Genomic DNA, 21,887 nt, shown 5'->3' on the forward strand with positions numbered 1-21,887 from the left:
TTGGGAAGCCTACCAAAATGTGCCTAAGCGAGTAACTCCCTGACGCGCCTACCTAGTGACACAGCAATGGGTCTGTCTAAACAGCAGGGTTTCCCTTCCTGGATTCAGAGATAGGAGGAGGTGGTGAGAGGACAAGGAACACATCCATGACAGGACGATGACACGGATTAGAAACGGAAAAGGCCCCCATCCCTCTGAAGCTCCACCCTCCCCTGCCCACGGACCAGTAACAAGGAAAGTCATCCGAGAGCTTGGCCGCTGCAGATACCTGCGTCCTCTACGGACTTTTGAAGAGCTTCTGCTAGTTCCTGGTCTGCGATCTCCTCCGGCCGCACGTCCTCTCGCCCAGCCCCATACGCCAACCGGGCACACTCCGGTAACTCTCCCTCGGGGAGGAAGGTGGTCTGAGAGCCGGTGGTGCCGATCACGAGCACGTTTTTCTTGAGGTCAATGGAACACTTAGAAGGAAGAAACCAAAGACTGATGACAGTGGATAAAATGCCATGCAGGAAAATTACCATGAATTTAAATATTTAAGTTTTATTTCATCTTGAAATATTTTAAGCATTTAAAAGTTTATAGCAGAATCATCTTCATAGGACACAGTTTACTTATTCATCTAACCCAAGCTCTATTCTTTTCTGAACTTAAATGTAATACATGTTCATTGTAAAAATTTGGAAACATGCCAGGCATAATCAGCAGCCCCACTTTTTAGAAACATGTAAGTGATTTTCTTATAAAACTGACACATACTATTTATACATTCACATTTACATTACTATTTACATTTTGCTTATTGCATAAAGTACAACTTATATTTAAACTCTATACCAATGGCCTCAAAAGTGGTATATGGGCAAAGCCATCTCTACAAAAGTATTCTTTTTCTAAGATTATTTATTTATTTATGTGACAGACAAAGATGACAATGGAGAGGCAGGCAGAGAGAGAGGAGGAAGCAGGCCTCCTGCTGAGCAGAGAGCCCAATGCGGGGCTTGATCCCAGGACCCAGAGATCATGACCTGAGCCAAAGGCAGAGGCTTCAACCCAATGAGCCACCCAGGTGCCCCAAGTGTTCTTTATTTCATACTTATGCTACCCTTTTTTTGGGTCTGTATATCTGTGTATTTGACATAGGACAGTACACACCTACATGTTTTATATCTATCAAGTTGGAGAATACTGGTCTACACCATGACTAACAAGCAGAGAAGAACAGTGACAAGTTAAAAAACTGGCTTTATTAATACATGAATTCACTCATCCCTTCTACTTAAAATTCTGCACCTTAATTAGACTATTAATGCAATGTTTTACAGCAATTTAGTAATAAAAATCTTTTTAAAGAGTATGAGTGACATAAAAATATTGAGTCAATAGGAAATCTTGCTGTGAAAAATCTTATTAACCAGTGGACACTAACTGCATCTTCAATCAGAAGAGGTGATCTTTAAACAAATTGTTGGGCTTCAGAGTGGAAATACAAGTATCACTGCAAGCTAATGTATTCACAAATCATTCTCCCTGTACTAAATAAGCACTTCCATTCCCGATATCTCGCGTACACCTTCCTCAATCCCACAGCTCTTCTGCCTAGCGAGTAGGGACTAAATGTATACTTGCAGCAGAAACATCACCATCATGGTAGCCTTTGTGGCTCAGTGAGTTAAGTGTCTCACTCTTGACTTCGGCTCAGGTCATGATCTCAGGGCTGTGAGATCAAGCCCTGCATCAGGCTCTGTGCTGGGCGTGGGGTCGGCTTAAGTTTCTCTCCTCTTCTCCTTTGGCCCCTCCCCCACCTCTCAAAAAAATTACCATCATGTGTTGTCCAGATCCCTATGAACCAATCAAAAATTACCTGAGTTCCTATCAGAAACTAAAAATAACACAAGAGAATAAAGTTGCCCAAATAATCTCAAACAGATGGCAAGATTAAAAAGATTCAGAGGGGGAAAAAAAAGATTCAGAGAGATTTCACAAGAAGATATTCTATTTCTACTGATACATAATTTCAAACCACGCATGATGACATCCTCCACTCAGGACCTTTCCAGGTTGGAGAAGCCACGGCTTTTCAGTTTTCCAGGATACACAATGGAGGGAGACAATGTGCTGATAACCATGTAACACACGAAATGCCGACCCCAAGACGAAAGCAAAGTCCTTGATTACCTGATGCCGCTTTAGCATGTCCAGTCCCAGAAGCATGTCCATGGGCTGCTCCTCAAGTATAGAGAACGAACACGCCAGGAAATCACCTTCAATCTGAACCTGAGCTAAAGCACATTAAGAAAAGAGATTATGGATTTTTATTTTAATCTTACTTATTTATTGTCACTGATTTTTGCTTCAAAAGCCTCACACGAACTTTGGAAATGTATCTACCATTCTGGGCCTTGCTTCCTGTAATCAGTCACAGCCAAGGCAAAGCATGAAACAGGTGAGTTTAAGTATGAAAATCTGGTAAGCGCAACCATCAGTTCGAAAGCCAATGAAGGCACCAGCTTGGAAAGTGGATAGAATGGAACCACACCACCCAGAATATCCGGCTTGATACAGGATACCATTAGGACACGTGTTCACTGGTAAGGAGAGCTGGCCTTAAGGATGGCGATGGGAATCAGTTCCTCCAATATTAACCGCCTGCTTCCTACACACTTACAAAAGGCTTTCTAAAAGGGAAATAAGGGGTGGCTTAGTGGGTTAAACCTCTGCCTTCAGCTCAGGTCATGATCTCAGGGTCCTGGCATTGAGTCGGGGATCCCTGCTCAGCGGGGAGTCTGCTCCCCCCCTCCCCCCGCCCTCTCTGCCTGTCTCTCTGCCTACTCGTGATCTCTGTCTGTCAAATAAATAAATTAATTAAAAAAAAGAATTAAAAGGGAAATAAAATCTGTACACAAGTTAATCTTCAAAAAAGTAAAATGTTTACTACTGCTTGTTATATCAAGTCTGTATTTGCAAAAGTTGAGACAAACCAATGCCTGTCTTTGCCTGGAGTCTCTTGTTTTTGCCTCTTTCCTTTAGTAGTCCTTTATTAGTCCTCTTACTTTATATACAAATATACACACACACACACATATATATACTTACTTTGTTATTAAGTATATCTTTTTTAAAAGTTTTTAAATATTTTTATTTATTTATTTGACAGACAGAGATCACAAGTAGGCAGAGAGGAAGACAGAGAGAGATGGAAGCTCTCTGCTGAGCAGAGAGCCCAATGTGGGGTTCGATCTCAGGACCCTGGGATCATGACCTGAGCCGAAGGCAGAGGCTTTAACCCACTGAGCCACCCAGGTGCCCCTAAGTATATCTTTTTTTAAAAAAGAAGGTTTATTTATTTTTTGAGAGAGAGTGTGCCAGTACATGTGCTGGGGGAGGGGCAGAGGGAGAAGCAGGCACCCCGCTGAGCAGGGAGCCAACTCAGGACTCGAACCTAGCACCCTGGGATCAAGACCTGGGCCAACAGGTCATGATCTCAGGGTCCTGGGATCGAGTCCCACATCGGGCTCTCTGCTCAGCAGGGAGTCTGCTTCTCTCTCTCTCTCTGTCTTCCTCTCTGCCTACTTGTATCTCTGTCTTTCAAAAAATTAAATAAAAACTTAAAAAAAAAAAAAAAAGACCTGAGCCAAAGGCAAACTCTCAACTGACTGAGCCACCCACGTGCCCTTGTTCTTAAGTATATCTTACAAACAGAAGAGTATATGAAACGTGTACAGTATAAAGCATAAAGAACAAAGATCAATGCATTTATTTCCCAGGTTAGGAAACACAAAGAGCAGAAGTCCCCTATATCTTCCACTGATCACAACTAAGTGACTTCTCCAACCTTCCCTACTATCCTGGCTTTTGTTTTCCTCATTCCCAGCTTTTTAAATAATCCTTACCAAGAAGATATTTATAAACGACATATCAGATAAAGGGCTAGTATCCAAAATCTATAAAGAGCATAGCAAACTCAACACCCAAAGAACAAATAATCCAATCAAGAAATGGGCAGAGGGGGCACCTGGGTGGCTCAGTGGGTTAAAGCCTTTGCCTTTGGCTGGGATCATGATCCCAGGGTCCTAGGATCAAGCCCCACATCGGGCTCTCTGCTGGGCGGGCAGCCTGCTTCCCTTCCTCTCTCTCTGCCTACTTGTGATTTCTGTCAAATAAATAAAAAAATCTTAAAAAAAAAAAAAGAAAGAAATGGGCAGAGGACATGAACAGACATTTCTGCAAAGAAGACATCCAGATGGCCAACAGACACATGAAAAAGTGCTCAATATCACTCGGCATCAGGGAAGTACAAATCAAAACCACAATGAGATATCACCTCACACCAGTCAGAATGGCTAAAATTCACAAGTCAGGAAATGACAGATGCTGGCAAGGATGCAAAGAAAGGGGAACCCTCTTACATTGTTGGTGGGAATGCAAGCTGGCGCAGCCTCTCTGGAAAACAACACGGAGGTTCCTCAAAAAGTTGAAAATAGAGCTAACCTATGACCCAGCAATCGCACTACTGGCTATTTACCCTAAAGATACAAACGTAGTGATCCAAAGGGGCACATGCACCCAAATGTTTATAGCAGCAATGTCCACAATAGGCAAACCATGGAAGGAACCTAGATGTCCATCAACAGATGAATGGATAAAGAAGATACGGTATATATACACAATGGAATACTATGCAGCCATCAAAAGAAATGAAATCTTGCCATTTGCAATGATACAGATGGAACTAGAGGGTATTATGCTGAGCAAAGTAAGTCAATCAGAGAAAGACAATTATCATCTGATCTCCTTGATATGAGGAATCTGAGACGCAACATGGGGGGGTTGGAGGGTAGAGAAGGAAAAAATGAAACAAGATGGGATCGGGATGGAGACAAACCATAAGAGACTCTTAATCTCACAAAACAAACTGGGGGTTGCTGGGCAGTGGGTACGGATAGGGTGGTGGAGTTATGGACACTGGGGAGGTATGTGCTATGGTGAGTGCTGTGAAGTGTGTAAACCTGACAATTCACAGACCTGTACCCCAGGGTCTAATAATACATTATATGTTAATAAAAAATAAAAAATTAAATGATAAATAAATAATCCTTACCAGTTCTGCATGATTTTTAAGCAGCATTACTGTTTAACTTTGTGTTTTTGAACTACTACTTGCTTTTTTTTTTTTTTTAAGATTTATTTATTTGACAGACAGAGATTACAAGTAGGCAGAGAAGCAGGCAGAGAGGAGAAAGCAGGTTCCCCACTGAGCAGAGAGCCCTATGTGGGGCTCGATCCCAGGACCCTGGGATCATGACCCGAGCCGAAGGCAGAGGCCCAACCCGAAGGCAGAGGCCCAACCCACTGAGCCACCCAGGCGCCCCTACTACTTGCTTCTTTACTCAGAAAGTATTTTGAGATCTATTCCTGTACATGTGACTCTGTTTCTTTCTCTACAAATCACCCCTTAGAGTACTGTAATGTCTAACAGACCACAACTAATTTATCGATTCTATTGCTCCGGGACTTTCTGGATTGCTTTCAGGTTTATGCTGTCATAAGCAATGTCCCCTGAATATTCTGGTACTTGTCTCCTAGTGTGTATTCAGTTTCTCTGACAATACATATACATATCAAAGAAAATGGAATCAGAGAATTCTAGGGGACATTAGGCTCAACTTTGCTGGGTGACACTGAATTATTTTCTACAATGTCTTTAGCAGTGTATAAAACTTCCACTGCCCCACATTCTCATCAACACTTGGTATTATCAGATTTAAAATCTTGCTAATCTGGCAAGTAGTTTTCTATTTCCTGATTAATAATGAACGAATTTTCATATTTCATATTTAACCATTTGGGTTTCCTGTTCAATAGTGCCTAGGGGCATCTGGGTGCCTCAGTCGGTTAAGCATCTGACTTCGGCTCAGGTCATGATCCCAGGGTCTTCGCATGGAGTCCCACATCAGGCTCCCACTTGGTGCCGAGTCTGCTTCTCCCTGTCCCTCCCCTCTGCTCCTGTTCACTATCTAATTAGGGAAAAAAAAAGTAGTGCTTGTTCAGTCCTTTCTGTAATTTTTTTATAAACTTTTTTTTTTTTTTTTTTAAAAGCAGGCTCCATGCCTAGTGTGAAGCCCAAAGCAGGGCTTGAACTCACGACCCTGAGATAAAACCCAAGTTGAGATCAAGAGCTGGACACTTAACTGAGCCACCCAGGCACCCCTATACTGTCTTTTTCACTGAGATGGAGGACAGACAACACACACAGAATGTACATATTCTGAATCTAAATCCTTTCTTAGTCCTATGTGCCATAAAAATTCTTTCGTACTTTGTGTTTGTTCACTTTCTTTATGCCTTTTGATAAAAGTTCTTAATCTTAATATGGCCAAATCTGTCAAGTAATTTCTTTAACCTTTAAGGAACCCCTTCCCCATGCAAGATATTCTCTTATATTTTCTTCTAAAAGCTCTGACTTCACCTTTCACATCAAGGTCTTTCATCAACCCCGAACTGACACCTGTGTGTGAGAGACGGGGTCCAGGTTCTGATGCATTTTTTCCACATGGGTACCCAGCTGTCTTAGCACCTTTTCCCAAAACTTCCCTCTGCTCTGTAAGATTGCCTCTCTCATTTATCAAGGTTCATGTAAACGTGGGTCTGTTTCTGTTCTAGCACTTTGGTCTTGACATCTAGAAGGGGAAATTACTCCAGAGTATCTTGCCTATTCCTACAATAAAGAGCCCATATAACATTTTAAGTTAGCACATCATGTCTCACAAAAAAACAAAAAAACAAAAAACCTGCTGAGATCTTAAGGGTATTACAATGACTCTGCTCTTGACGAATGTGGGAGAATGACCACTTTTGACATCCTGAGCCCTCTTATCTGTGACACAGCTCCCCTTTACTTAGATTTCCTTTATAATCGTAGGTTTTCTTCCTATCATAGCCACAGCTTGCCCATCCACAAGGAAGGAGGACATGAGGGATTGGTACTTTACTTCCTCCTATCATCTTCCTACTTAAAACCACAGAAATTCTGAGAATTCAGACTCAGAAGCAACCATTGTGTGACAGTACAGGTCCACCGTGTGTAGGAAAGTATATGCGAGGAAGATGTTTAAACTATCCTTAGTCTACACAAATCAACAAAAGAAAACACAGAAACTCTAATAGACAAATATATTACAAAGGAGAGAAATGGGCAGAAACTACCACTTGTAATAAAAGAGAAGAAACTTACGATGGGGGCGCCTGGGTGGTTCAGTGGGTTAAGCCGCTGCCTTCGGCTCGGGTCATGATCCCAGGGTCCTGCGATCGAGTCCCGCATTGGGCTCTCTGCTCAGCGGGGAGCCTGCTTCTACCCTCCTCCCTCTCTCTCTCTGCCTGCCTCTCTGCCTGCTTGTGATCTCTGTCTGTCAAATAAATAAATAAAATCTTTAAAAAAAAAAAGAAACTTACGATGGAAAAAAAAGTCTTTTTTTAATCTGTACAGTAAGAGAGTAAAAACTAAGAATCCTTGATTGTATAAGGACCTCAAGATGAACACTGATTCAGCGCCGGGAAAGCCACTCTGCTACGAGTTAGAAATACATCCAGGGCCTTTAAGGATTCATAACCTTTGATTCAGTAGCTTCACTTACGGGAATCTTGACTAAGAAAAAATTAAAATGTGCATAAAACTACACAAAAATACACTGCCATATTACAATAATAAAATATTGGGGGAAAATTTTATCCTAAAAGTTGACCATTAAACCCATACAAGAGAATGCTAGGCATCTGAATGATGCTTATGAAATACACAGCAATAGTGAGAAAATGTTATTTTTTCATAAAATGGTGTAAATTTCTATGTTATACGACTTTTCTTTTTTTAAATGAACTCTTTTCTCAGCACAACTGTGATTGTAAGCTGAATTTTTTTTTTTTTTTTTTTAAGGATTTTTATTTATCCATTTGACAGAGAGACAGAGATCACAAGTAGGCAGAGAGGAGGGCTGGGGGGAGAGGCAGGCTCCCTGTTGAACAGAGAGCCCGATGCAGGGCTCCATCCCAAGACCCTGAGATGATGACACGAGCTGAAAGCAGAGGCTTAAACCACTGAGCCACCCAGGTGCCCTTATACGACCACTTTTTTTTTTTTTTTTAAGATTTTTTATTTATTTGACATAGAGAGAGAGATTTCAAGCAGCAGGCAGAGAAGGCAGGGGAAGCAGGCTCCTCACTGAGCAGAGAGCCCGATGCGGGGCTGAATCCCAGGACCCTGAGATCGTGACCTGAGCCGAAGGCAGAGGCTTTAACCCACTGAGCCACCCAGGTGCCCCATATACGACTACTTTTTTGCAAGAACAAAATGCATGGAAAATAGGCCAGAAGGAGATTAAGTCCAAATGGTACCTAGTGGTTGAGTCTCACTCAAAAGGATTTAAAGTATTAAGAAAAAGAACAATTTTGGTTAGAGATGAAGGACTGAACACATGTATTTACCTCTATTTCCTCCTTAAAAATTTACAATAAAATTGTTTTTTTAAGGTACAAATCACTAAGGACAAAAATCATGGACACGACATCGGAAACCCACTTTTGGAATAGAAAGCAGAGGACAGTAAGGAAAACAGGAAGCAAGCCAGCTCGGATCTCCGAACTCCCCAGAGGCGATGCATAAGGACCTGTGCAATCAGGGGTAGAGGTGGCTCCGGAGCAGGAAGACCGGTCAAGGTCTCTATGGAGGAACAGTTAGCTCTTGGGGTTCTCTCTGCTCAGTCAGGTGACTTCCTCCCTTCACCCCCACAGCAGACCAGGGGTTTATTTTCTCAAGAGGGCAATACGGAGGTGGGCAGGGAGGGAGACAGAGACACAACAAGCAGGTAACTGAAACCTAGGGGGATGAAGTGTACGTTTACTGAGCTTCTAGCCCTCTTCTCCCTTTCAACATCCAGATCACCCACAACCGCCATGACTGCCCACCCAAGTCATCTTCCAAATAGCCTTCTGGTGTCCCAGTCTTCAAAACGAGCAGATGCCAAGGATCACCAGACATTTGAGAGAAGCATCTAACACAGAAGTCAAATAAATGCAAAACGTAATAGAAAGGTTGGCAGGCAAGGTTGAGGAATCTGGCAAACAATGAACACCCAGGACACATGAAGAGAGAAAGAGGAAAGAAAGAAAACGAGAAGACAAGTCCAGGATAGATGGGTTATTCCACCCAAGCAACAGACATCTGGGAGGTGGGAGGGTGCAGGGAGTGAAAAGGACGCAGTGCAGCGGAAGACAGATCTACACCTGAGTACAACCCTGCGAAATTTCAGAACACCAAGGTCAGAGAGGAGTCTGCAAGCTTCAGAAATGGAAAGAAATCTTTCCCATAAAGGATCAAGAATTGGGACGGCAGCCAGCTTCTCTACAGCAATACTGACAAAAACTGTGGAAAACAAAGAGGATTTCCAACTTAGCCAGACTGGTAGAATATAAGGAAAAAAAGACAAGTTCTGATATTTAAGGACTCAGTCTCCTCCCTTACTTTCTCTCAGGAAGCTACTGGAAACTGTACTCTAACAGGCCAAGGAGCAAGAGCGCGAAGAGTGAGAGAAGGGACGCACGGGATCCAATCTAACAGCAAGAGGAAAGCGGCCTTGGAGACCCAGGAAGGGAGCTTCTGGGACAGCAGCTGTGGCGCAGCTCCGGACACCCGTCCAGTCTCCAGAAGAACATCAACAGGATGAAATGCATTAAGGAAGATATACACAACTAGGTTAAGTGTTTGGGGATTGAGTAACACATAGAATCCCAAATGACCAAATCCAAATGACCAAAACAAAAGAATTATTACAAGAAAAACAATACTAGACACGAACGGAAAAACACTTTCAATTAGACGGCTCAGCTCTCTACGGTATTTACATATCAGCAATAGCACAACACACAGGTTATTTTGAAATATGGAGGCAGGCACCAAAAGAAATGAGCTAAAATAGTTGAAAGGGATTCTAAGGAGCAGGAACACGGAAGTACTCAGTGACTGATCTTTTTATAACCAGCTAGAACATGTACATGTGTAACGCAGACAGAACAGAGGATTTAACATTTCTGGGGATCAGATACACCTATGTAGAATAAATTTTTAAGAATCTGCTACTCTGAAAAGACTCCCGCAGTGCCTCTGCTCACCGAGATGCACCCTTCCGATAATCTTCTGGGTGCCCACGCCTTTGGCGATCCCTGCCCACCGACGGTCCACCAGTCTCATGATGTTACACCTTTCTGCACAAGCCTGGCTCATAATTGTCATCTGGGCACCTGGAGGCAGAGGGAAACATCAGAGAATAAAAACAAAGTCCACACTTGTGTTAAGATTAAAAAATGCAGCCCGAGAACAGGGCAGAGAGCAGGTACACCCCAGGCTTTTGTCTGAGTACAATTACTCACACCAAGCTTAAGCCAGCCCTTAGCTGTTTCCACCACACCAAAATCAACTTTCAGTTCCACAGTGGAATCTGAAACAGTGTAGAAACCTGGCAGGGAGCGAAAGAATACTTTGTTGAAATGTAATAATTGGATGACATTTTAAAACTTTACAGACAGAAAGCAAAACCACCTGGAGGGGACTTTCAGAAAGTCAAACCATGTCTACAGACAGGGAACGCTAACGTAATCACCACTTCACGCTCAGATCCATCTTCACCAAGTACCTCTAAACATCTTATCAGATTATTTTTACTTCAAACTCTGGGACAGTGCAATTTACCAGGTGAAACCTGCAGTCTCGAACACGTCAGAGCTGAACTCCCCATCTCTGCACCAACAAGCATGCCCCAGGGCAAGAGGGCAGTCAGCAGACAGTCTCTGTTTCCCCTACATGTACTCCTTGTCTCCCATGGACTCTACTCTACTGCCGTGTGCTGGAGATTTCCTTCTTGAAGCCAACAGGTATAAAGCCCTTTCTCCCCCAAGTAGTACTCTCCTTGCATTTCTCTTACCAATGAAATTACTTTCCTGCAACATAAAACTCAGCACTGTTCACGTGTGACTCCTTGTCTTTCAGCCTTCTCCCCACTCTCAGACTCTGCTCCAGCCCTGGGAGTAAGTTTTATGCAATTTCTATTTCTGACCTTCCTTCTTCTAACTATAGCAACCAGTGCAGCTCACACCCTATTCCCCTCGCTAGTGGACAATTTCTCTGGTTTCCAAACCACTCTGCAGAGGTATAATTTAAAGCAAGGGAAATAGTTCTGACTCTGACCCTGAGGGACACAGAATTTTCCAGATCTGTCACTGTTTTCAGTCTTAAAAAACCCTCCACGGCTCCTCCTCTTTGTAAGATCACCCTCACACCCCCTCGCCACAGCTGCTCAGTCCACCTCATCCTGGCCGAAGTGCTTCCGGCTGCTACAGACCGATGTCTGTGTCCCCCCGCCGAACTCCTACGTTGAAACTATCACGTTCCTAATGAGACCGCATCAGCAGGTGGGGCGTGTGGGAGGGGATCAGGTCATGGAGGTGGAACTCTCAGGAATGGGATGAGTGTCCTTGTGCAAGAGACCCTAGAGAGCGCCCTCACTCTTTCTGCCATGTGAGGACACAGCGAGAAGATGAACGTCTGCGACTTTGAAGCGGGTCCTCAGCAGACACTGAACCTGCCTGTACCTTCGTCCGGAACTCCCCAGCCTCCAGAACTAGGAGAAGGAAATCTGTTGTGTATAAGCCCCCTCTTCCGCCCCCCGGTCGATGGTATTCTTTTATAGCAGCCCGAACAGATGCAGCGATCAGCCTTTTACTCTGTTCTAAACCCCTCACTTTGACATGAGCCAGTTGTTCCCTCTGCCTCTCACGCCCGCCGACCCTCCTGCAGAGAGAGTGCCCCCCACCTCACTTTCTCTGAATCCCACTCATGCTCAAGGCCCAGGTCAAACCGCGCCTCCTCTGCAGCTGACTGGCCTTGCCCAGCGCTCTCCCCTCTCATTCAATCCCAACACTTCCCGTTCACTTGACTCACGAGGCCCCTGACACTTTATGGGCACTAAAAGCTCTTGGCATTTGAGGAAGGTTAGAGTCAAGAAGGCCCAGCGAAAAGGAAGGAAAAGAAAACTGGAGAAGGCGATCTCTCTTTTCTTCCTCTCTCCCCTTTCTACTGCACAAAAGCTACTTATTGTTGTAAAGTAAGCGAGCCCAAGACAAGAAGGGCCCCTTTTCAACACTCTCCTGCCTCTTCTCAAGCCTCGGCTCGAAGCCCCTTCCTCTGCCTGTGGAGACAGGAAAGACAGGGCAGTTCCGCTGCCTGCTCTGTGGCAAAGCCAGGCCGGAGCAGCCCAGTCGGAGGAAGACTGGTCTCGACGGCTAGCCAACATGCATCTGATTTTCGCGGTCACTGAGCTGTGGTATCAAACAGGTCTGGGGCTGAATCCGAAATCCACGACTCATGGGCTCTGTCCACCTGAAAAGCGGCATCACCCAAGTGTCCTCATCTCCAAAATAGGGTTAGTAGTTGAACACAGCTCCCTGGGATAACCTGAGGGTTAAGTGAAATTACGATCATCTATTTTACACACCGAGTGTGCTGCCTGGCATGCAGTAAGGGCTCAGTAAACGTTGAGTGTTACTCTTAAGGTCTCTTCCATACACATTTGTCTCTCTCACTCATACGAGCCCCATGAAGCTCCAGTTGGTGAGTCTTCCTCCCAAACACTCCGCGCAAGTGCCCCGCCGACGGCATTCAACGGACGTTTTTTGAACTGACTAATCAGAAAACGTGCTTCTCTCAGAAACACATGTACCTCAAGACACAAACACCTAGGGGTGCCTGGGTGGCTCAGTGGGTTAAAGCCTCTGGCTTCGGCTCAGGTCATGATCCCAGGGTCCTGGGATCGAGCCCCACATCGGGCTCTCTCAGCAGGGAGCCTGCTTCCCCCTTTCTCTGCCTGCCTCTCTGCCTACTTGTGATCTCTCTCTCTGTCAAATAAATAAATAAATAAATCTTTAAAAAGGAAAAAAAAAACACACAAACACCTAGCCTGAGCTCAGGAGCTCATCCCACCATCTCACAGGCTGAGCGAGCTACCCAGGATTAAGACACAGGAGACCACTGAGCCACAGCCACGCGGTGCTCTGTGTGGTCTGACTGAAAAGTAGTTACTACTGTGAGAAAAGGTGCCAGCTGGTACAGGTACTATTCACAATCTCAGGTGGGGAACTCCCTGTCTGCTGACCTGGCGGTCAAGTTCTTTCAGGGCAAGAGCCCTGATTCATACATGCTTCGACTCCTCACAGCTCCCGGCAAAGGGCTGCCATACAGACCATGCTGAGGTACTGGTCTGACCTACACCCCACACAGCTGCCTCTCACGGCTCCTTCTTCTAAACCCATGTAGTTGCAAACTTTTTTTTTTTAATATTTATTTATTTGACAAAGAGAGATCACAAGTAGGCAGAGAGGCAGGCAGAGAAAGGGGGAAGCAGGCTCCCTGCTGAGCAAAGATCCCAATGTGGGGCTTGATCCCAGAACTCTGAGACCATGACCTGAGCTGAAGGCAGAGGCTTTAACCCACTGAGCCACCCAGGCACCCCTGTACTCGCAAACTTCTTACAGAGATATCCTAAAAATTCAGGATGTCCAATCGGGGGGGTAGGAAGATAAAGGACATAATGCAAGACACAAAACTAGTGAAGAAACAATTAAGAAATAAACGTGTTACAAACCAAAGGTTGGCAAGTAAAGTGACCCCCAGGCTCGTTAGCAGTCCAGGCTACTGCCCGCTTTCACAGGCACCAGGCCCCCCTTCTCCCCGTGTCAGGTCAGAATGTCGGACAGACGGAGAGACAAAGACCCAGACGTCACCTGAGTCAACGAAGGCTTTCACAGGGTGTCCGTTCACTTTGCAGTTAATATAAAGCATCACTACTTGGCCAAAACTTTCAGGAGCCTCTTCCATAGCTATTGTCATGTTTTCCTCAATGTTCTGTTGCCTGCAACAAACCAAAACCAAGCACAGTAAGATCATTATTTCCAGAAGGGGAATCTGTTTCAAAGTCACAACATTCAAAACAGACTTGGCTTTCTCTTCAATGAGCGGCTGAGCGGCAGCCACAGAGACGCCAATCTTCAAGAAGACCCTGGTGGGCAAGACCATCACCCTCGAGGCTGAGCCCAGTGACACCAGTGAGAGCATCAAAGCCAAAATCCAAGTCAAGGGGAGCATCCGGCCTGAGAGCAGTGTCTGATTTTGCAGGCAAAGCGCTGACGGACGGATGCTCTGATGACAGCAGTCGCAGAGCCCAGCCTGCACCTGGTGCTCTGCCTGCGGGGTGGTGCCATCAAGCCCCCCGCCCCCCGCCAGCTGGCCCAGACACACACCCGCGGCAAGATCATCAGCCGCCACTGCTTTGCCTGCCTACACCCCCTCGCTGTCCACCGCCGCAAGAACTGCGGCCACACCAGCCCCCTCAGCCCCAAGGAGGTCAAATAAGGCCACGCCACCAGCTCTTCCTTTGCCTGCAGGGCAGCCGCCTGTCCACGCCCCAAGGCCTTGGAACCCCCAGAGTTTTCCCTTCACAGAACTGACTGGGGGAACAAAACCAACCCAACCAAGCCCCTATTATAGCAGCTGAGTCATGGAAATGGGAACTGGTGCTCTCTCCTGGAACAGGTGAGGCGGTGAGAGGCAGCTGGCAGAAAATCTGAAGGCCTGTGCATGGCTTTCTCCCGCAAAACAGTTCTGCTCCCTTTATGAGCTCAGAAACAGGAATAAACCTCCGGAGTATAAGGGTCACGACATTTTAATTCCGTAGAATGTGAGAATTTCATGAATGCTTCAATTTTAACAGAGGAGTTACAGGACATCTGGGTACATTTCCTATGTCCGGAGCATTAGAAATAGTTGGCAAATATAAGATATAGGTGTTAACAGTCTGCACTGTGTCTCTGCTTTATCCCCGAGATGGGGTTTTCTGTCTGTTAAGTGAGCGTAGCAGTTCCGATTGTAGTGTGGCTAAGAGGTGGAGAGCATCTAGAACAGTGTTGGCAGAAGAGCAGATGCTCAGCAGATGTCTCTCTAGTTACCTGCTATCGCTCAGAAAACCACACACACACACACAGAGCACAGTTCACTTGTCTGTCAAACCATTCCTCCAAACACCAGACATATTCTAGTCCCACAAAGAAAAGGATATAAAAGGGGGTTCTAGCTTACTCCAACCTCCCGTACCTTCATTCCCAACCTCCTTTTAAAAACACCAAACACTACCAACATCAATGGGAACAAGGGCAGGGGCTGGGCAACGTATCTGAAGACCGGGGCACAAACAGAATGGGGCCCCAGACTGGGGATAAGTTACACCAGTTTGGACCACCATTCGTTTGTGTGAACAAAACCCCATGGGACGGGGTGCCTGGCTGGCTCAGCGGGTTAAGCCTTCAGTTCAGGTCATGATACTATGGTCCTGGGATCGAGCCCCACATCCGGCTCCCTGCTCAGCAGACAGTCTACTTCTCTCTTTTCCTCTACCTGCTGCTCTGCCTACTTGTACTCTCTATCAAATAAATAAAAATCTTAAAAAAAGAAAGAAAGAAAGAAAAAATCAAACACCCCCACGGGAGTGCAGCTGCACTGCTGGTCTCCGGGCGGTCATGTCAGGTAGGTCCACGCTGGCACCGCACTGGCACAAATGAGCCCTTGCTACAGAGACAGCAGGGCCTGCAAACCCTGAAGTATTTACTGCCTGGCACTCCATGGGAAGCTTGCCAACCCCTGCTCTAACCTGCGGTGCCTGTCCTTTTCTTTTTTTTTTTTAAAGATTTTATTTATTTATTTGACAGAGATGACAAGCAGGCAGAGAGAGAGAGGAGGAAGCAGACTTCCCGCTGAGCAGAGAGCCCGATGTGGGGCTCGATCCCAGGACCCTGGGATCATGACCTGAGCCGAAGGCAGAGGCTTTAACCCACTGAGCACCCAGGCGCCCTGCCTGTCCTTTTCATAGTAATACTCCCCCTCAACCGAACTGATCCCTTTATCAGCCATTCTGTGATAATACACGAAACTTTCAGGAATCGAAGGCACGCTTGTTTAACTTAGGGGAATACGCAAGCTCGTGTGCCCCAGTGCACTTGCGCGCTGGGGAGTCACTGGCGCAGTGTGCCCAAGAAAACTTCAGGAAGTGCTTGACGGAATTACACGGCTCTTCTCTTATGCACACTCTTAAATTTAGAAATGAACTAAAATTAGTTGTACACTCCTGACCTTGCACTGACCAACCAAGTTAAGTTTCAGCAAAATCAGATTCTGAGATAGTACCAGTCATTTTGGCTCTTCTGGGCCCTCTATGTGGAGAGTCTCTTGAGAAGCACAAGGTCTTCTTTAAAAGAGTGTATACACTGGGCAGCTGGGTGGCTCAGTGGGTTAAGCCTCTGCCTTCAGCTCAGGACATGATCTCAGGGTCGGGATCAAGCTCCACATCGAGCTCTCTGCTCGGCAGGGAGCCTGTTTCCCCCACCCCCGCCACCCCGCCACCTGCCTCTCTGCCTACTTGTGATCTCTGTCAAATAAATAAATCAAACCTTTAAAAAATTGTTTAAAAAAAGAGTGTACACATTACCCCAGTTCCTTAATCTCGCCCCACCCTCCGCAAGCCACACAAACATGCCCCCTCTCACTGCTACTCTGCCAGCAGGGCAGTGTCAGGGTTTGGCCATGATGCCTCCCCACTTTTTTCCTTCCCACCGCTTCTGCTTCCTGGATTGAACATGTCTGTTCTTCAGAATTATGTCAAGTTCCCTTAGAGCTGCAAGAGTCTAGCTCAGAGAACACAAATGTCTTCCTATTTCTCTGGGTAGATTTAACTAGTGAGATGTTTTTTTCCAAAGATATTCGTATACTAATATACTGATGCAATTAATGTGGGCACTTCATCAGAAAGAACAAGAATGGCTTGGGGCTGTCAACTGATTCTGACGAATAACTTAAATTTCCCTGATTTCAGATGCAGTCAGAGAAACAAGAAATAAAATAACCATTATTTGACTTCCAAGCTGACAGTATAATATAATGACCAAGTTGGGCTTCATTCGAGTAACAAAAGACTACGACTGCGAAGAACATAGTTCTTCATATACGGCAGTTGCCCCTTGTCTGCAAGGGATACAGTCCATGACCCCCAGTGGACACCCGAAACCACAAGAGTACCAAATCCTACACATATACTCTGTTTCTTCCTGTGTACGTATACCTACGATAAAGCTTCATTTATCAGTGAAGTACAGTGAGAAGCAACAATAACTAATAATAAAATAGAAAAATTGTAATATTCTGTAGTAAACAGTCTATGACTGCGTCTGTCCCAAAATACCTTACTGTACTGTACTCACGCTTCTCACAATGATGTGAGATGATAAAATGCCTACGTGGTAAGATGAAGCGAGGCGAATGGCATAGGTTTTGTGACATGCTATGAAGCTACTACTGAGTCTTCTGATCTATCTGCTTGGGGACTAGAATTAACCACGGAAAGCCGAGACCACGGAAAAGGCGGGGAAAGACTATACTAAGGCCTTCACCATTTGCGACAAAAACGGAACGGGGGTGGGGGCGGCCGTCCTTCCATTCTGAGGGGCTGATGAGCATCTAGCTCGTGACTAGTAATGTGACCAAGGCCGGCATCAGCATCACTGTACCTGCTCTGGCCCTACCTCTTAAGATTCTGATCCATCAGATTTGAGGGTAGAGCACAAGCACCTGCATTTTTAAAGCTTCTTCTGTGATTTTAACGTAGCCCCAGGTGAGAAGCACAGCATTAGGGGAACGAGAGCCGTCCGCTGAGGCCAGTGCAAGAGCTGCAGGAGGCAAACAGACCTAGACCACAGGGTTCCATCTGTCCAGAGATCCTCTCTGATCCAATCGCACCCAAGCCTGGGTTGAACTAGGGCTCACGCATTATGTCTAAGGACGGAGACTGCAGTCAGGCAGCCTGTAGAGCCGCCCGAACAGTCTCACCAAGCAGGGGCCGCTGCTCAGTCCCGGAGTCATCTACCCGCAGCTGCTCTGCTGGCGCACTGTGGGCCAGTCCCTGAGTCTTCGCTCAACTTTTAGAGGAGAACGTCATGAAGTTAGGTACTTGTACCACTGTCGTATGTTGAATCAACGTGTGAGGAAAACGGCAGAGGAAAGAAGACCTAAAAGGCCGAACTGCTCTCTCAAATACAAAAATAAGGAGGCTGCTTCAGAGCCGATGCCCGACTGACACCGGGTCACCTGTCATCTGGGAACTCTGCATTCTCTAGAGCTCGCTCTTTAGGAAAAGGGTCATTACCTTATATCTTCTTCTATTTTTGCCTGAGCTTCAAGATCAAAAGGGTCAGCAGAAAAGAGACGAATCCTTTCTTGCTCTCTCCGGGCTCGGTCCTGCTGCTGCTCCACCAGGACCCTAGAAAATTTCTCTACAAAAATAAGGGAAAAAATCTTGAGTACCACTCTATTTCCATTCTTCATTAGTACTTTTCCAGGTCAAACAGTTTCTCAAGATACAACTGTAAAGAGATGCAGAAAGGATGCCTAAGAATTATTTTAAATGAGCAATTACATTTACCTATTTTCTGAGGCAAGACTATGTCACCTAAATTCAATACGAAGAAATTAAGTCTTTGCAAAAATCATTTCTTCCTGTAAGAAGTTATCCATTGTAGTGTCTTTACCCAGAGATAACAATATTTCAATTGAAATGAATGGAAATGACTATCTGTGTGGCAGATAAATGGCTGCATCGCTTTCCTCCCGGGCTGCCCTTTATGAACCTATTACCTAGAGATAGAACAGCATGACAACAGGGAATGTTGTCCGTGGTATTGTAATAGTGTTTGTGTGGTGACAAGCAGTGTGTCTTCAGTGGGCACAACGTAAGGCACAGACTTGATGAATCACGGTGTTGTACACATGAAACTAGGGTAACGTTGTGTGTCAACTGTATTTCAATTAAAAAACAAAAAACCCATCACCACCTCCACCACCGAAAACCATGCGCCACAACCCTGTTTTTCCTCTGGTTTCATTCCCTTTGTAACACCCTCTGCCTTAAGCCACGTAAGTTAAATGCAAAGTTCTGTTAGCCCACCTATCTGATCTGGTGAAGAACAGGCAGGAAAAAGAGTGAAGAGGAAATACTGCTTGCCTGAAAATGTGTGTTACAAGAACCACCTTAATTTTGCTACTTCTTAAATGAGGATGTATAAACTTAAACTTGCCATCATCATGGTCTTTGGCGACTAGATCTGCTACATAAGAAATCAAAGACACCAAAATAATGGTCATATGAACTATTAACACACCCAGCATGAATGAATCTAAAACACATTAAGTTGAGCAAAAGAAGCCTGACATGAGAGAGGACACAGAGTACGATTCCATGTACATGAAGATCAAAACCACGACTATCAGAATGGCAGCAGCCCGTCAGGGGAGGAAACTGACTTGCCGCAGAGAATATATTGGAACTTCTGGAGTGAGAAAAACGTTCTGTATCTTGACTAGGGTGGTTACATTGAGTTTGCCAAAACTCAATGAACTGTATACTTAAAATCTATGCATTTCTGTTAGGTAAGTATTACCTCGATTAAAACATGGTCAGCTGAAGAATGAGCTATTAAGTGTCTGTCGTGTTTTAAAATTTAATCAGTACCATTTCATAAGCCCAAGAATAAAACTAGAGAAATTTACAGAGAAAAACTTTATTCATGAAGCTGACTAAAAATAAATGTTCTATTTAATATAAGAATGGATCAAATACAGCTCCAAACAAGCTGTTGGCAACAACCCTGCTCCCATTAAACTTGGGGCGGGAGAAAATAAAGGGCTTCATTCCATTTTACCATACAGGCCGATGGCACCAGACATGTTTTCTGTAACTAAAAGCATTTCACTGGGCAGCGAGCTGGGTTACGGGTGTGCTCTCAAACTGAGGGTCTAACTGAACAGGTTAAAATATGAGTACCTAGGTTGTGTGCTATGAAAACAACTGGAAAAAAAGGTCAATGGAGGAGGCTGGTCAAGCTGGATTTCAGAACTCCATGCAGATGTAAAATTCTCTCGCTACTGGCAGTAAACTCAGCCTTTGACACTAGCCGGGATCTACCTCTCGGAGAGCACCTGGTAGGTTCAGGCAATCGCGCGACGCAGTGGCTTGAACACAAAAGCTGCCCGAGTCTCTCCACACGTGCTGCGACGGAACTACTTCCCCTTGGGTCAGCTTGACAGTCTTCCACACGTGTAAGCTTACCAAGGTCTCCACTGAGCAGAGCATCTGCCAAGGGCGGGTTGCGTTCCTTCAGCAAGGACAGCTCATGGGGGTTGGCCAGCAACATGTCTCGGAGCAAGGCCGGATTGTCCAAGCCCTGAGGAGATGAAGCTATGTCGCCAGGAGATGAGTGGGAATGCTGTGCTGGTGGCTGGCGCTGCCGGGAGCCTGACGTGCCGGGCACGGCTATACTACGGAAGTCTATGCGGGGTAAGTCTGTTGGGGAAAATCGGTTCAAAGTTTACTTCCAGTGACTCCATCAAAACGAGCATTTGAAGGGAACGGCACTTGCTGGTACGCGGCATGTAGTAAATGGTAGCTGCAGACATCTGACCTTGGCCCTGCTCCCGCTCTCAACTGACCGCAGCCTGGGGGAACCCACAGGCAAGAATAGAAAAGGGGGGCCGACCGTGGTGGTCACCCTAGATTTTTGGCTTATACGGTATCCCAGAAGAGATGCCAAGTTTTTACTTATTTGTGCTTTTAAAACAGTAAAGCTAGTCTCAATAAACATAACCACATAATTCTGAATGTGATTCTTGAGAAAAATCCCAGTCTGCTCTGACATATTTCAAAGAGCCCGCACACCCTGGGGAAAGTACACTACACAAGCCAAGGGACCTGGATCCGTTCTACATGTAAAATTCTACAAGTTTCTGCTGAACATATTCGTTGTCGGGATTTATGCTTTCATCTGTGCATCACTGCTAACTCTTATGCCCTGGGGAGCTAGCAGGTAGAACTGTTCTACAGGAGAGACAAACAGAAGAAAAGGAACACGCTCAGGTTCTCTCTCAGTGCTTAGGTCACCAAAAGATAGAACAGAGTTAAAGGCTACAACTCCCAGGTTCTAAAATCCAGGCTGGGCTGACCTTATTAAAATGAAAGGAAAATAAAAGGGAGTCTTACACAAAGGACCCACATATTATACGATTCCATTTATATGAAATGTCCAGAATAGGAAAATACACAGAGACGGAAGGTAGACTGATGGTTGCCCAGGGCCAGGAGGCTTGGAGGCAGATGGGGAATGACTGCTAACGGGTACAGTTTATTTTTAAGGTGATGAGAACGTGCTACAGTTGATTGTAGTGATGGCTGCACAACTTGGAAGATACTAAAAATCAATGAACTGTATGTACCCTTTAAATGAGTGAACTTCTGGTATACGAATGGTATCTCAATAAAACTGTTAGTTAGAAAGGAGTTTTACCTTAGCAAAGAAAAAGTAGAGCAGAGCGAGAATGGGGCACTAGAACTTAGTGGATCGCATCTCCTCAATCCCAAAAATGTATCTGAGGGTCACTCCTGTCCCAAGTCTGAGGCCGTCCTGAAGCGTACGGGACATCAACAGAAGGAGCCGGTCCTTAAATTCCAGCATCAGTTTCTGCCTCTTAGCACGGGTTCAACTAGCCGCTTTCTCCAAACAGACCTCAGCCGGCAGCCAGTCAATGTTTATGTGCACGTGTACACTTTTGAGGGAGTTAATCTATACCAACCGGCAGAGCAGAGGGGCGGGCCTTCTCCGTGGGTCAAGACACTTTATCTCTAACCCTATTACACTTATCTTCAGAGTCCTTTCGCTTCAGAGTAATTCTGAGAAACCTGTTTACCTGATAGACC

General features: G+C 45.4%; 1 protein-coding gene across 4 annotated transcripts in view; it reads right to left on the minus strand.

The window, feature by feature from the left end:
* The window catches only part of DDI2 (DNA damage inducible 1 homolog 2), a 52,980-nt gene that overhangs the window by 21,338 nt on the left and 9,755 nt on the right, over positions 1–21,887 (minus strand). For 3 of the 4 annotated variants that reach the window (XM_045998389.1, XM_045998228.1, XM_045998471.1), the window contains exons 3-8: positions 20,247–20,480; positions 18,288–18,414; positions 13,825–13,952; positions 10,162–10,290; positions 2,176–2,279; positions 269–458 (exon numbers count right to left, since the gene is read on the minus strand). In XM_045998389.1, coding sequence (XP_045854345.1) covers positions 269–458; positions 2,176–2,279; positions 10,162–10,290; positions 13,825–13,952; positions 18,288–18,414; positions 20,247–20,480 — 912 coding nt within the window. Of the gene's footprint in view, positions 1–268; positions 459–2,175; positions 2,280–10,161; positions 10,291–13,824; positions 13,953–18,287; positions 18,415–20,246; positions 20,481–21,887 lie in introns of those variants that run through there. The other variant, XM_045998302.1, reaches the window with a different exon arrangement.

Source organism: Meles meles, chromosome 1 (assembly GCF_922984935.1).
Source record: "Meles meles chromosome 1, mMelMel3.1 paternal haplotype, whole genome shotgun sequence".
Classification (NCBI taxonomy): domain Eukaryota; kingdom Metazoa; phylum Chordata; class Mammalia; order Carnivora; family Mustelidae; genus Meles; species Meles meles.